The sequence below is a fragment of the Leucoraja erinacea genome, chromosome 28, assembly GCF_028641065.1.
Source record: "Leucoraja erinacea ecotype New England chromosome 28, Leri_hhj_1, whole genome shotgun sequence".
In the NCBI taxonomy this organism is placed as follows: Eukaryota; Metazoa; Chordata; class Chondrichthyes; order Rajiformes; family Rajidae; genus Leucoraja; species Leucoraja erinaceus.
This window is the reverse complement of record NC_073404.1, coordinates 597,129-612,411: the sequence shown is the minus strand read 5'-3', so window position 1 is coordinate 612,411 and position 15,283 is coordinate 597,129. Positions and strand designations below refer to the sequence as shown.

Genomic DNA, 15,283 nt, shown 5'->3' with positions numbered 1-15,283 from the left:
TCTCTCATATCCTCAAAGGTGGTCTTGCCCCAGTTGAGCATTCTAACAAGTGAGCCCTCTCTGTCCCTATCCATAACTATCTTAAACCTAATCAAACACTGGTCACTCGTCACTGGTCCCAAAAGGTTCCTCCATGAACACTCACTTGCCCATCCCAATTTCCTAAGACTAGATCGACTGTTGCCCACTCACATGTGGGGCACCTAGTTATTGTTGGAGAAAACTCTCCTGAACACCTTTGAGAAATTGCACCCCATCTAAACCTTTCAGACTATGATTTTCCCAGTCAATATTTGGAAAGTTAACATCCCCAACTGCAACAAACTTATTTGACCTGCATCAACCTGCAATCTTTTGGTATATTTGTTCTTCTAATTCCCAGTGACTATTTGGGGGTCTGTAGTACACCCCCCAACAAGTTGATCATCCCTTTGTTGTTCCTCAGCTCCTCCCATATAGCCTCACTAGACGAATTGCCTGTAATGTCACCTGTGACCACTGCCGTGCAACCCCCTCATCTCTTTTATCATCAGCCTCGTCTTTCCTGAAGGTGCTTTACCCCGAAGTCCTGCCCTCTCTTAACCAGGTTTCATTAATGGCTACAATGTCCTTGTCGCACATACCTATCCATGCCCTAAGGTCATCTGCCTTACCCATCAGTCTGAAGAAGGGTTTTGGCCCGAAACGTTGCCTATTTCCTTCGCTCCACAGATGCTGCTGCACCTGCTGAGTTTCTCCGGCACTTTTGTCAGGCCCCTTGCATTAAAATACGTGCAGTTTAAACCAACCCTCCTTCCTCGCTTTCTGCCTTTCTCCTTTTGTACAGGTCACCTCTGCCCCAGAAGAAATCCCAATGGTCCAGAAATCTAAATCCCTGCCCCCTGCACCAACTCCTCAGCCACACATTCATCTCCCCTTTCTCTCTGTTTTTCCCTCGCCAGCACGAGGCATTGTAAAGTAAGAAAGGAACGCCAGATGCTATTGTAAACCGAAGATAAACACAAACATCTGGAGTAATTCAATGGGTCAGACAGCATCTCTCGAGAAAAAGTCTGAAGAAGGATCTCGACCCAAAACATTACCTTTTCCTTTTCTCCAGAGATGCTGTCTGAGTTATTCCAGATTTTTGTGTCTAGTACTGGAATGTATGTAATGCTTGTTTTAATTGATGTTGATTGTTAGAGTTGGAAAGTCACGATGCAGCTTTATATGGATTTAGTTCGGCTGTATTGGCAGTTTTCCATGCAGTACTGGTCGCCCCATTACAGAAAGGATATGGGGGCTTTGGAGAGTTGCAGAAGAAGTTTACCAGAATGATGCCTCAGAGGGCATTAGAGATAAGGTGAGGGAAGCAGGAACTGGGGATGGATAGGGAGAGGTGGGGGCAGATATGGAGAGAGGGGGCACAGTGGGTGAGGGGAAGCAGAGTAGGAGAGGGTAGGTGGAGTGGGGGAGAGAAATGGGGGCAGCGAGAGAGTTGGGGGGACAGCGAAAGAACGATAAGGGATAGAGAGAAAGAGATGGGAAAGGGAGTGAGGGGGGTGCAGAGTGACATAGAAGGGAACGGAGAGGGAGAGGGGGCAGATAGACAGAGAGAAGGGTCAATGGAGGGAGTAGAAATAGGTGAGGGAGAGGGGGTAGAAGGACACAGATGGGACATGGAGGGGGATCGGGGAGAAGGGCACAAGGATAGAGAGGGGAGGTACGGAGACAGGGTGTCAGAGAGAGGGAGAGAGTGGAGGGACTGTGAGGAGGGAAGATGCATTGTGGGGATGGACTGTAAACATAAAAATTGAAATTTTGTCCCCCCTTCATCCCCCCCCCCCCCCCCCCTCTGTCCCCTGTCCTGTCCCCTCGTATATATCCTCCATATCCCCTATATCCCCTGTCTCCCTCATCTCTGTCTCCCTCATCTCTGTCTCCCTCATCTCTGTCTCCCTCATCTCTGTCTCCCTCATCTCTGTCTCCCTCATCTCTGTCTCCCTCTATCTCTGTCTCCCCTCTATCTCCCCCTCCCCTCTATCTCTGTCTCCCTCACAGACCACCTGCTCCCTCTATCTCTGTTGTAACCAGGATCTGCGTGAGGTGGGCACGAGGCTGGGTCTCCCGCATCTCTGTCTCCCTCATCTGACCTCGCCCTCATCTGCTGTCTCCCCTCATCACCGAGGGTCTGAGCTCCCCCCTCCTCACTGTCCCCCCCCCCCCCCCCCCTCTCCCTTGCCCCCCCACCCTTGCCCCACCTCCCTTGCATTGTAACCAGGAGTGTGTGCGTGAGGTGGGCCCGAGGCTGGGACCCACGCCTGGCGCTCACTGACTTGCCCCCCCGCCCTGCGGCTGCTGCCCTTACGCCCCTCCACCCTTGTGAGAGCTCCTTGCCCCTCCTCCCTTGCCCCCCCTCCCTTGCCCCTCCTCCCTGGCCCTCCCCCCTCCTCCCTTGCCCCTCCTCCCTTGCCCCCCCATCTCCCTTGCCCCCCCACCCTTGCCCCCCCACCCTTGCCCCCCCCTCCCCTTGCCCCTCCTCCCTTGCCCCTCTCCCTTGCCCCTCCTCCCTTGCCCCTCCCCCCTTGCCGCTCCCCTTCCCCCCCTCACACCCCCCCCTACCCCTGCCCTCCCCTCCTCCCACATTACCCTCCTTGCCCCCCTCCTTTGCCCCTCCTCCCTTACATCCACCACCCTTGCCCCTGTCCCGGGGCCCCCACCTCCCCCCCTCCTCCCCCCCTCCCCCCTCCCCCCCCCGACCTTCCCCACCCCTCCTCCCTTCCCCCGCCTCCCTTGCCCCACCTCCCTTGCCCCACCTCCTTGCATCTCCTCCTTGAGAGTCACCCCCTTGCCCCCTCCTCCCTTACCCCTCCCCAGCCCTCGACCCTCCCCTCCTCCCTTGCCCCTCCCCCTGCCCCCCCTCCCCGCCATGTGGCCTCTGCCCAGCACGTCTGCCACCGAGGTGAGTGTCCCCGATCCTGCCAGCCCATCCCCTCCTCCTCGCCCCCCTCCCCTATGCCCCTCACTCAACCCCATGTCCCGTGCAGTACCTACTATCAAGGCCCCTGTCTTGGCCCCCCCTCCCCTTGCCTGTCCCCCTTGCCCCTCTGTCCCTTGCAACACTCTCCAGGCCAAGCTGGCCTTGCCCCTCCTGCCTGGTTGTGCCCTTCCCCAACTCTCCGAGTTCAGCTGCATCCCTTGCCCTCTTCCCTGCCCCTCCTCCCTTGCCCCACCTCCTTGCCACTAAAATCTTGCCCCATTGCAACTCCTGCCCCTCCACCCCCATTGCAGGCAACATCCACCCCCTGACAGCCCTGCACTCGCCAGCTTTCGGGAAACCATGCGCAGAGCCCAGATCCCTCTGTTCTGCAACAATCCTCCAGGCCTCCCGCCTTTAGTGTGTAAGTCCTGTCCTAGTTCTCACCCCTGCCCTCCACCTTAAAATGATTATTTGTCAGAGTGCCAATTAAATTTTCCCTTGCTTAGCTCACCTCCAAATGATCTAGATCCTGTTGCAAGCTTATAAACTCTCCACTACAACCACCAATTCTAGTGTCATCTGCAAATTTACTATGTTAACTTCATTGATATCCAAATTGCTAACGTAGATAATGTAGATAACAAACAGATAACAAACGACACTGACCACTGTGACTTCACTGGTCACAGGCCTCCAATTAGAAAAACAACCCTCCGCAACTATCCTTTCATTCCTTCCTCTAGACCAAATTTAAATCCAATGGGCGAGATCATCTTGGATGCCATGTGCTCTAACCTGCCTTGTCAATATTCACTGCCCTGCCCTCATCAAACATCTTGATGATCTCGTCAAAAACTCTATCAGAATTGTGAGGCACAATTCCTCATGCACAATCCCACACCAACTATATCTCAAGATACAAGATAAGATACAAGATACAAGATACATTTAATTGTCATTTGGACCCCTTGAGGTCCAAACGAAATGCCGTTTGTGAGCCATACATTACTGGGACCCTCTGCACAACAACACAACATAATATTTACATAAACATCCAAGCTGTGATGGAAGGTCTAAATAAACTTATCTCTCCACTGCACTCTCCCCCCCACGATGTCAGAGTCAAAGCCAAAGCCATTCCCTGCCCACTTCCTCGGGTTATCGTGATGCCACTAAAATCTTGTACGACATTGCAACTCCTGCACCCAATTGTCCATTGCAGGCAACCTCCACCACCCTGACCACCTCACTCGCCACTTTCAGGAAACAATGCGCACACTCACAGGTCCCTTTGTTCTGCAACACTTTCCAGGCCTCTCGCATTTAGTGTGTAAGTCCTGTCCTAGTTTGACACATTAAAGTGCCATTAAAATGATATTTGTCAGAGTTCAATTCCATTTTCCATTGCTTAGCTCACCTCCAAATGATCTAGATCCTGTTGCAAGTTTATAAACTCTCCACTACAACCACCAATTCTAGTGTCATCTGCAAATTTACTATGTTAACTTCATTGATATCCAAATTGCTAACGTAGATAATGTAGATAACAAACAACAGATAACAAACGACACTGACCACTGTGACTTCACTGGTCACAGGCCTCCAATTAGAAAAACAACCCTCCGCAACTATCCTTTCATTCCTTCCTCTAGACCAAATTGAAATCCAATGGGCGAGATCATCTTGGATGCCATGTGCTCTAACCTGCCTTGTCAATATTCACTGCCCTGCCCTCATCAAACATCTTGATGATCTCGTCAAAAACTCTATCAGAATTGTGAGGCACAATTCCTCATGCACAATCCCACACCAACTATATCTAACCCCACCTGTACAAATGCTGGAAGATCTTGCCCTAACAATCCTCCAACAATTGTGTTACCTCTGTTAGTCCTCTACAGAGACTTTGCCTTGCTGCCCTTCTTAAATTGCAGCACAATAATCGCCGACCTCTGGTCTTCCACAACTGGGACGTTGTACCCATGACTGAAACCTGGTTAAGGGCGGGGCAAGACTGGGAGCTCAATGTTCCGGGGTACAGGAGTTTCAGGAGAGACGGGGGTGAGGGAAAAAGAGGAGGACGGGTTGCATGTTGGTTAAGGAGGATGTCACGGCTGTGTTCAGAGGTGACATTACGGACGGTTCGTCTGGTGGGGCTATATGGGTGGAGCTGAGGAACAAGAAAGGGGTGATCACCTTGTTGGGGGGTGTACTACAGATCCCCGAATAGTCAATGGGAATTAAAAGAACAAATATGCCAGGAGATTGCAGATAGCTGCAGGTCAAATAAGGATGTTGTAATAGGGGATTTTAACTTTCCCAATGTAGTACACAGGGAAAATCACGGTGTGAAGGGTTTAAATGGTGTGTATTTCCTCAAAGCTCTCCAGGAGAGTTTTCTTAAGCGGTATGTAGCGGCCCCCACATGTGAAAGGGCAACGCTGGATATAGTATTGGAAAACTGGGAAGAGCAAGTTAATCAAGTGCTTGTGGAGGAGTCTTTTGGGACCAGTGACCGCAGTTTGATTAGGTTTAAGATAGTTCTGGATAGGGACGGAGAGAGCCCATGTGTTAAAATGCTTAACTGGGGTAAGGCCAACTTTGAGGGTATGAGAGAAGGTCTCGCTCAAGTTGACTGGAGCAGGTTATTTGAGGGGAAAGGAACATCAGCCAAGTGGGATGTTTTTAAAAATGTGCTGACAAAAGCTCAGGATATGTACGTCCCCGTTAGAGTGAAGGGCAAAGCAGGTAAACGTAAGGAAGTTTGGCTGACGAGGGAAATTGAGGCGTTGGACAAAAACAATCATGCATGGGACGGGTATAGGCGGCTGGGATCAAGTAATTCCCTGGAGAAGTTTCGGAAACTAAGGATTACACTGAGAAAGGAGATCAGAAGGGCAAAAAGTGATCAGGAGATAGCTCTGGCATGTAGTATTAAGGATAATCCCAAAAGATTCATTTAATACATAAGGGGAAATGTTAACTAGAGAGAGAGTGGGACATCTCAGGAATCAAAGCGGTGACCTCTGTGTGGAGCCACAGGAGATGGGCAAGGTCCTCAATGAGAAATTGTCCTCTGTATTTACCGAGGAGAAAGACAGTAGGATGGAAGAACTTGGGGCAGTCAATGGAGGTGTCTTGAGAGCAGTCAGTGTTACCGTCGAAGAAGTGCTGAAGGTACTTTTGTGTATGAAGGTAGACAAATCTCCAGAGCCTGATCAGATATATCCAAGGACATTGCAGGAAACTAGAGAGGAAATTGCGGGAGCCCTGGTTGAAATTTACGAGTCCTTAAATACAGGAGAGGTGGCGGAAGACTGGAGGATGGCAAATGTTGTGCCTCTTTTCAAGAAGGGCTGCAGGGAATATGCTGGGAACTATAGGCCGGTGAGCTTAACATCTGTAGGTGGTAAGTTACTAGAGAGCTTTTTGAGGGGTAGGTTATACAGGCGTTTGGATGGGCAAGGGCTGATTAGGGACAGTCAGCATGGTTTTGTACGTGGGAGGTCGTGTCACAAAACTGATTGATTTTTTGCAACGTGACGAAAATGGTTGATGAGGGCAGAGCTGTAGATGTTGTGTACATGGACTTCATTAAGGCATCCGACAAGGTGCCGCATGGTAGGCTGCTCTGGAAGGTTAGATCGCATGGGATCCAAGGAGAGATAACAGATTCCATGGAGGGAAGCAGAGTGTGATGGTGGAAGGTTGCTTCTCGGACTGGAGGCCTGTGACTTGTGGTGTGCCTCAGGGTTCGGTGCTGGGCCCGTTATCATCTACATGAATGATTTGGATGAGAACATGCGGGGCAAGATTAGCAAGTTTCTGATGATACAAAAGTTAGTGGTTTTGCAGATAGTGAAGATGGTTGTGAAAAATTGCAGCAGGATCTTGATCGATTGACCAGGTGGGCGGAGGAATGGTTGATGGAATTTGACACAGAGAAGGGTGATGTGTTGCATTTTGGGACGTCGAACAAGGGCAGGACTTGCACAGTAAATGGTAGGCCTCTGGGAGGTGTTGTAGAGCAGAAGGATCTTGGAGTACAGGTGCATGGTTCCTTGAAGGTCGAGTTGCAGGTAGATGAGGTGGTCAAAAAGGCTTTTGGCGCTTTTGCAGTAGTATATAATTAGTGAGACCACATTTAGAATATTGTGTTCAGTTCTGGGCACTATGTTATAGGAAAGATATTGTCAAGGTTGAAAGGGTTCAGAAAGGATGTTGCCAGGACCAGAGGGTGTGACCTATAGGGAGAGGTTGAGTATGCTGGGTCTCTATTCCATGGAACGCAGGAGGATGAGTGGAGAACTTTTCAAGGTGTACAAACTTATGAGATGAATAGATTGGGTAGATGCACAGAGTCTATTGCCCAGAGTACCAGAGGACATTGGTTCAAGGAGAAAGGGGAAAAAATGTAAAAGGAATTGTGGGTGCATGGAAGAAACTGCCAGAGGAGGTAGTTGACGCTGGGACTATCACATCATTTAACAGACAGTTAGACAGGTACATGGATAGGACTGGTTTGGAGGGATATGGACCAAGCACAGGCAAGTGGGTGTAGCTGGGACATTGTCGGCCAGTGTGGGCAAGTTTGGCCAAAGAACCCGTGTCCACACTGTATCACTCTATGACTATGACTCCAATGTCACCTGGGGCTAAAAATGATGCAAATATCTCTGCGAGAGCCTCGTCAATTTCCTCCCTAGCATCCCATGAGATCCGAGGATGCACTTGGTTTGGCCTTCGTGATTAATCTCCCTTATTGTGCTTTAAAACTGCAAATACCTGGTCTTTGATTGTTTGGTTATGATCCCAGACAGCTCAGCTCCTGTGCCTCAAATTCCTTAGCTTCCATGGTCTTCCTTTCAGTAAAAGCAGATGATAAATATTCATTTAATATCTCTCCCATCTCTTGTAGTTTGACAGAAAGACTACCATGCTGATCTTGAAGGGGAACATTTCTTTCCCCAGCCACCATTTTACTCTTAATATTTCTGTAGAATCTCTTGGGATTTTCGTTTACCTTGTCTGCCAACTTCACTTCATGTCTTCTTGCCACCTGATTGGCTTCTTCAGTTTATTGCTACACTTGGAGTCCTAGCGAGTCATAGAGTGATACAATGTGGGAACAGGCCCAACTTGCCCACACCGGCCAACATATCCCACCTACACTGATATACTTCTTATATTCACTGGGGGAATTAATTCATCCTGCCTACCTAAATCTGACATATGCCTTGTTCTCTTTCCTGACCAGAGCTTCAACACCTCCTGCTAACCAGGGTATCCTAAACTTGCCAGACCTGCCCTCCACCCTCCACGTTGCCCCTGTACACATGCTGTCTCGCTTTTGACAACCTCCCACTAGTCAGTGAAGTCCCCTTACCTGCAAACGTATGTTCCTGTCTAGTGTGTCCCCGAGTGGGCCAGTGCTATTGTTCTCCATAATACTGCGTAACCAATTGAATTCTGGTAATTTGCCCCAAAGTGCTCCCTGACAGGCACTTCCGTCCCTTACTCTGCCTAGTTCTCTAAGAGAAGGTCAAATGTTGCACCTTCTCGAGCAGGGCCCTCAAGGATGTTTTCAAGAACACACTAACAATATCCACCCTGTCCTTGCCCGGGAGACGCAGTCAACACTGTGGAAGTTGAAATCACACGCTAATATTACCCTATTATTAGTACAGCTTTCTGCAAACTTCATAAACATCAGCCTCTCTAATTCCCACTGACCATTGGGAGGCCAATAATGCAGTCCCATTAGTGATCTGTTTCTGTTTATAAATTCTACCATTATACCCTCACTGGCCCACCCCCAAAGAACATCCTCTGCACTGCAGTTATATCATCCCTGAACATAAAGGCTACATAAAGGTCCTCGATAGAGGTACAGGTCCTTACCTGTACCTCTATCATGTCTTTGGCATCTGTACCCTGGAATGCTGAGCTGCCTGTCCTGCTCATCTCACTACCAGGTTTCTGTTATCGTTACAATATCGCAGCCCCCGACTCCATCCATGCCCTGAGATTGTGCTCCTTACCTGTTAAGCCTCCAGCATTGAAATGTACATTGAACCATCGCTCTTTCTTCTCTCTTTACTGTCATGTCTGCTCATCTTCCTCTCTTTGACTACTGTTTGGACCGAGGAGGAAACAAATCTTTTGTTGGAACATGAATGTAAGTACTCAGATGAAAGCAATATTGACATTTAAATCGTTGGGAGCTTAGTTTGACAAACTAAGAAGCAGATCTTGGACAAGAGGCACATAATGGAATTAGTCAGGTTAAGAGATAATCTGCCTGCTTAATGCTCTGGGTCTCTCCTGCCAATCTGGTTTAACTCTCTATGTAGCACTAGCAAATCTGCCTCCCTGGATATTGGTTCCCCTCCAGTTCAGTTGAAACCCATCCCTCTTTTACAGGTCCCCTCTGTCGGAGACGAGATCCAAATAGTACAAAAATATGAAACTGCCCACTGCGCCAACTCCTCGGCCACAAACATGTCCTGTCTTTCTCTTTCTACTTCACTAGCGTCATGGCACTAGGAGTAATCTGGAGATCCGAAGGGTCCCAATCCGAAGTGTCACATGTCCATATCTCCAGAGATGCTGCCTAACCCGCTGTGTTACTACAATACCTTTGAGATGCTGCATTTTAACCAGTTGTCTAACTCCTTACTTTCACTCCGCAGGGCCTCATCCCTTTTCCCCATCCATGTTATGTATGCCAATGTGCACAATGACGACTGTCTGCCAGATCTAATGAGTCTCCCATCACTGTGGCTCTGCCTGTCTTTGCCATTCCCCACTGAGCCTCAGAACCAGGCCCAAAACCACGGAACTGAAGGCTGCTGCTGTTCCGCCCTGTTGGGTCATCCTCCGCTCAACAGCCTCCAAAGGGGGATACCTGTTGTTGATCAAAATGGCCCCAGGACATTCCCGCACTCTCTGCCTTCTCCCATCCTGGTGGTCACCCTCGACTCTCTACCTGTACCTTGGGTGTGACCACCAGGATGTAACTCCTGTCTCTGACACTCCCACACCCCCAGATAACCACGAGGTTGTCTGTCTGCTGTTCCAGTTCCCTAATGCGGTCAGTCAGGAGCTGCAGCTGGATATACCTCCCACAGGTGTAGTGCTCCCTGACATCCTGCAGGAGGAGCATTCCACCACCCTACCTGCCGTCTCTGCTGCACGAAGACCATGGATGAGTAACACAAACAACAGACTATCTGTACCAGTCGTCACCCTCTGCTCAACCTCATCGTTGAAGCCTCTCTAGTCAAAGCCTCAACACCACCCCTCGCCCACACCCCACCTCCACACCGCTCCTTATTGGCTGCTGTGCCACTCAAAGGCTGCCCTGTAAGCATTGCTCACCTCTCCTCCTCTCTCCCCAGCGGGCAACTATGAGCTGGCGGTGGAATATTCCAGAACCTTCCTCCTCTTCTGGCCTCAAGATCATGCCATGCTGCAGAACCTGGACTTCTTCAGATCCCGACTGGGAGAGGAGGGCACGGCTCGTGTGGGGGTCAGAGAGGTGAGTGACACCCCCCCCCCCCCCCCCCCCCCCCCCCCCCCCCCCCACCCTGGCTCTTCCCTCTCTGGAACCCCTCTCTGTCCCTCTCCTCCCCACCCACCTCCCCCAGGACCCTCTCCCCAGGAGCCCCAGACCCTGTCCCTCTGCTGCTAAGTCCCATTCTTCCCCTGGGCCATCTCCGCTGCCACTCACTCCATCAAGACCCAGTCCTCCCCCAGAATCCTTCCCCCTGGATCCACTCCGGTGGGATGCAGTTTCCTGGGATGTCCTTTCCAAACCCTCCTCTTCCCAGAACTCCTCCCTGCCCCAGCTAAATCCCTCTGCACCATCGACCCAATAAGCGAGTTCGGTATTCCGACCGCGCATGCCAAGGTAATTGGTCACAAGTGAAATACACTCTCAGCAGCCGAGCCGCGGCATGGACACAGATCTGCGCATTACCCGCTGCCAGGATCGATCCCAGGTCTCCGCCTCCACAATAGCTGTTGAACCGCCACTAGACCATCCACACCCTCTCCCGAGTGCCCCACGTCCCCCATCTGGGGGCGGCCAGAGACGTCAGGAGTCAAATGGGAGCGGCGCCCCCAGGCCCACAGCCAGCACGGAGAAGCAGCGCTAACTCCATGGCTCCGGGCTGGTGTCCCATCAGTCCAGGCAGGGCTGTAGGTTAACCCAGCGAGACGGGCAGAGTTGAGCTGGATTTAGCGCTGCTTCTCCAGACTGGCTGTAAGCTTGGGCTGTTGTTCCCGTAAATACAGGCAGGGCTGGTAGGTTAACAGGCAGGGTTGAGCTGGATTACCCCTGCTTCTCCGTGCTGGCTGTAAGCCTGGGGGCGCCGCTCCCGTCTGACTCACGATGTCTCTCTGACCTCTCCTGTCTTGCCCTTCGACCCCAGTCCCATACCCAGAGAGGATCAACTCCTGCACTTTCACTTTTTCCCCCTACCTTCTGCAATGTTTTCTAGGCCCAAAATTGCCTCCCCACAACCTACCTTTTGACCTATCAATCCCCGACCAACCCCCCCATTACCCTCGTCCTGACCTCGCCCCGTGTGTGGGGGGGTGGGGAGTGGGTGTGTTTAGAGAAATACTGCATTGTTACATCCACCTCGTCCCTGGGCAGGATATCCGACTCTACCTGGAGCGCTCTCTGCTGGAGAAACAGCTGCTGTACCTGGCGGAGGAGGGGCAGATGGATCAAGGCTTCGAGGACCCGGTGAGACCTCTCTCCCAACTAATCTCTAATAAACCTCTGATAGCCCCCTCTCCAAATCCTCCACATTCTTCCTGTAATGGAGTGACCAGAACAGCACACAATATTACAAATGCAAATTTTCATAAAGATGAATGTGACTTCTTGACTCGTATACTCAATACTGATGTCAAACATACCACAAGCCTTCTTTACCACGTATCGAACTGTGTTGCCACTTTCATGGAGCTATGCGCTTGGACCCCAAGATCCCTCTGTATATCAGTTGATATTAACTGTGTACTTTCCCCTCACATTCCAACTATGAAAGTTGAACACCTATAAAACGATACAATACGATAGAACTTAATTTATCCAAGGAGGGAAATTGGACATAAAACACAAGATTCATGAAACCTGTATGAAACGTGGAGATGTGCAAACATTGGGGAGGAGGGGGGAGGCGGTGCTGGCTCAAAGGGCCAAATGGTCTACTCCTGCACCTATTGACAGAAGGGGGAGGAGTTGTACAATCACTCCTATGGATTATACATAAGGATCTCCTGTGGCGTTCTGTGCTGCATCTTGGTGGAACCAGTCTGTTGCTGAAGGTGCTCCTCAGATTGACCAGTGTTGACCATGGAGGGGGTGAGCTGTAGTGTCCAAGATGCTACTCATTTTGAGGAGCATCCTCCCCTCCAAGACCACCTCCCATGAATCCAACTCTGTCCCCAGGATGGAGCCAGCCTTCCTGATGAGTTTGTTGATCCTGTTGGCGTCTGCATCCTTCGCCCTGCTGCCCCAGCACACGGCAGCGAAGAAGATGGCGCTGGCCACCACCGATTTGTAGAACATCTGCAGCATCTTACTGCAGATGTTGAAGGAGCGGACGGAGCCTTCTCAAAAAGTGCAACCGGCTCTGTCCCTTCTTGTACAGGGCCTCGGCATTCCTGGACTAGTCCAGTTTACTGTCCAGGTAAACTCCAAGGTATTTGTACCTTGATAAACTGCACACCCACACCATGACACGTGTGTTCCTCACCTCCTAAAGTCCACCATTAACTCCTTATTCTAGTTGGTGTTGAGCTGCAGATGATTCAGCCCACACAACTCAACAAAGTTGTTGACTACACCTCTGTACTCCCTCCCCTCACTGATCCAGCCAACAATTGCAGAGTCATCCGAAAACCTCTGCAGTTGGCAGGAGTCCAAGTTGTATCTAAAGTCTGAGGTGTAGATGGTGAATAGGAAAGGAGAGAGGACCGTCCCTTGTGGGGCCCCTGTGTTGCTCACCACCATATCCGAGACACAATTCTGTAGCCTCACATACTGTGGTCGTCCAGTCAGGTAGTTGGTGATCCAGTACACCAATGGAGCATCCACCTGCATCTTTGTTAGTTTGCTCCCTAGCAATGCAGGCCGGATGGTGTTAAAAGCACTGAAGAAGTAACAAACATGACTCGTGGTGCTTCCTGGCTTATCCAGGTGTGCGATGGAGCAGGTGGATGGTGGCCCCCATCTCAACCCCCATCTTTGTTTGGTAAGCAAACCGGTCTGTAGTCATTGGATGAGCTGGGACGTGTCCTCTTTGGTACAGGAACCAGGCAGGATGTCTTCCACATCACAGGAACCCCCTCTGCAGACTCGGGCTCAGGTTGACGATATGCTGGAGTACTCCGCACAACTGGCTGACACACACTTTCAGCACCCTAGGGCTGACACCATTGGGACCCTTGGCTTTGCCTGGGCGGAGTCTGCTCAGCTCCTTCCTCCTCTGCTCAGCCTCGTTGGTCAGGTGCAACAAAGAATGGACAGAGAAAGTGAACCATGGGGATTGAGGGGGAGGGTCTGTCTGGGTGCAGGGAGGAGGGTGGGCAGAGACCCCCCCCCCCCATCAAATCTATTAAAAATCAAGTTTAGCTCGTTGGCCCAGTCCTGATTGCTTTCCCTCCCCAGGCCACTGGTCATCTCGTAGCCTGCAGTAATGTTCTTCATACTGCCCCACACACCCCTCATGTTGTTCTGCTGAAGTTTCAGCTCCAGCTTCCTCCTGTGGTCGGAAGTTTCTCACAGTTGCTCAGATTAAACTCTGCCTCTGACCATTATAGCTGATCCCATTGTGTACTTTGACGAGCTTCCTCACTATCTGCAACAATTTTGATGTGATCTGCAAATTTACTAATCAATCCAATTACAGAGGATCCAGCACCGATCCCTACAGGAATCCACTGATTACAGATCTCCAGGCTTCCGCCACAACCCTCCATCATCTTTGGGTAAACCACCTCGTTCCTGTGGATCCCATGCATCTTAATTATCTGACCACGATCTTAATCAAATGCGTTGTTGAAATCCATGTTAAAAACATCCACAGCCTTAGTATCATTGATCACCTTCATCACCTTCTCAAAAAACAAAGTTAGTAAAACATAATCTGCTGCGTTCAAAGTCCAGCTGACTATCCCTAATTAACCCATTCTCTTCTAAAGGAGAGTAAATGGTAGCCTGAAGAATCCTCCTTAAGAGCTCCTACACCACCTCCTTTTTAATCTCAAACAATCCTAACATTTTGGTCTTCCATTCATTGGGGAAAGGGGAAAAGGGATCTGGGGGACCTTGTTCATCAGTCAATGAAAGTAAGCATGCAGGTACAGCAGGCAGTGAAGAAAGCGAATGACATGTTGGCCTTCATAACATGAGGAGCTGAGTATAGGAGCAAAGAGTTCCTTCTGCAGTTGTTCAGGGCCCTAGTGAGACCACACCAGACATATTGTGTGCAGTTTAGGTCTCCAAATTTGAGGAAGAGCATTATTGCTGTTGAGGGAGTACAGCGTAGGTTCACAAGGTTAATCCCCGGGATGGCGGGACTGTCGTATGCTGAGAGAGTGGAGCGGCTGGGCTTGTATACTCTTATTGAAACATATACGATTATTAAGTGTTTGGGTATGCTAGAGGCAGGAAACCTGTTCCCGATGTTGGTTGAGTCCAGAACCTGGGGCCACAGTTTAAGAATATGGGGTAAGCCATTTAGAACAGAGATGAGGAAACATCTTTTTCACGCAGAGAGTTGTGAGTCTGTGGAATTCTCTGTGGAGGCCGGTTTTCTGGATACTTTCAAGAGAGAGCTAGACAGGGCTCTTAAAAATAGCGGTCAGGGGATATGGGGGGAAGGCAGGAACAGGGTACTGATTGGGGATGATCAGCCATGATCACATTGAATGGCGGTGCTGGCTCGAAGGGCGGAATGACCTACTCCTGCACCTATTGTCTATTGTCCTTCATTTGTTGTACTTCATGTCCTTCTCCTGGGCGAATACATCCTCTAACTCCAAGGACAAATTCCCTCCTTTATCCTTATTCCCTACCTTCTCCCTGGTTACCTGGTCTTGTCTCTAATGTACGTATAAAAACCGTTGGGATTTTCTGCAATTCTGCTGAGCAAAGACATTTCATCTTCCCTTTGGGCCCTTCTAACCACCTGCTTGAATTTCTTCCTGCATTCTTTACATTCATCAAAGGGCCTGATTTAATCCTCCTAAACCTTGCATACATCTCTTTTTTTCTTTTTGACCATATTTACAACCGCTTTGGTC

The 15,283-nt window shown here is 50.1% G+C and overlaps 1 protein-coding gene across 1 annotated transcript in view; it reads left to right on the top strand.

Annotated features, from left to right (window-relative positions):
• Positions 1–15,283, top strand: part of LOC129710491 (prolyl 3-hydroxylase 1-like) — a 44,112-nt gene that overhangs the window by 12,132 nt on the left and 16,697 nt on the right. Inside the window, 2 exon segments of the mRNA XM_055657446.1 lie at positions 10,360–10,499; positions 11,622–11,714. Of these exon segments, the coding sequence (XP_055513421.1) occupies positions 10,360–10,499; positions 11,622–11,714 (233 nt within the window).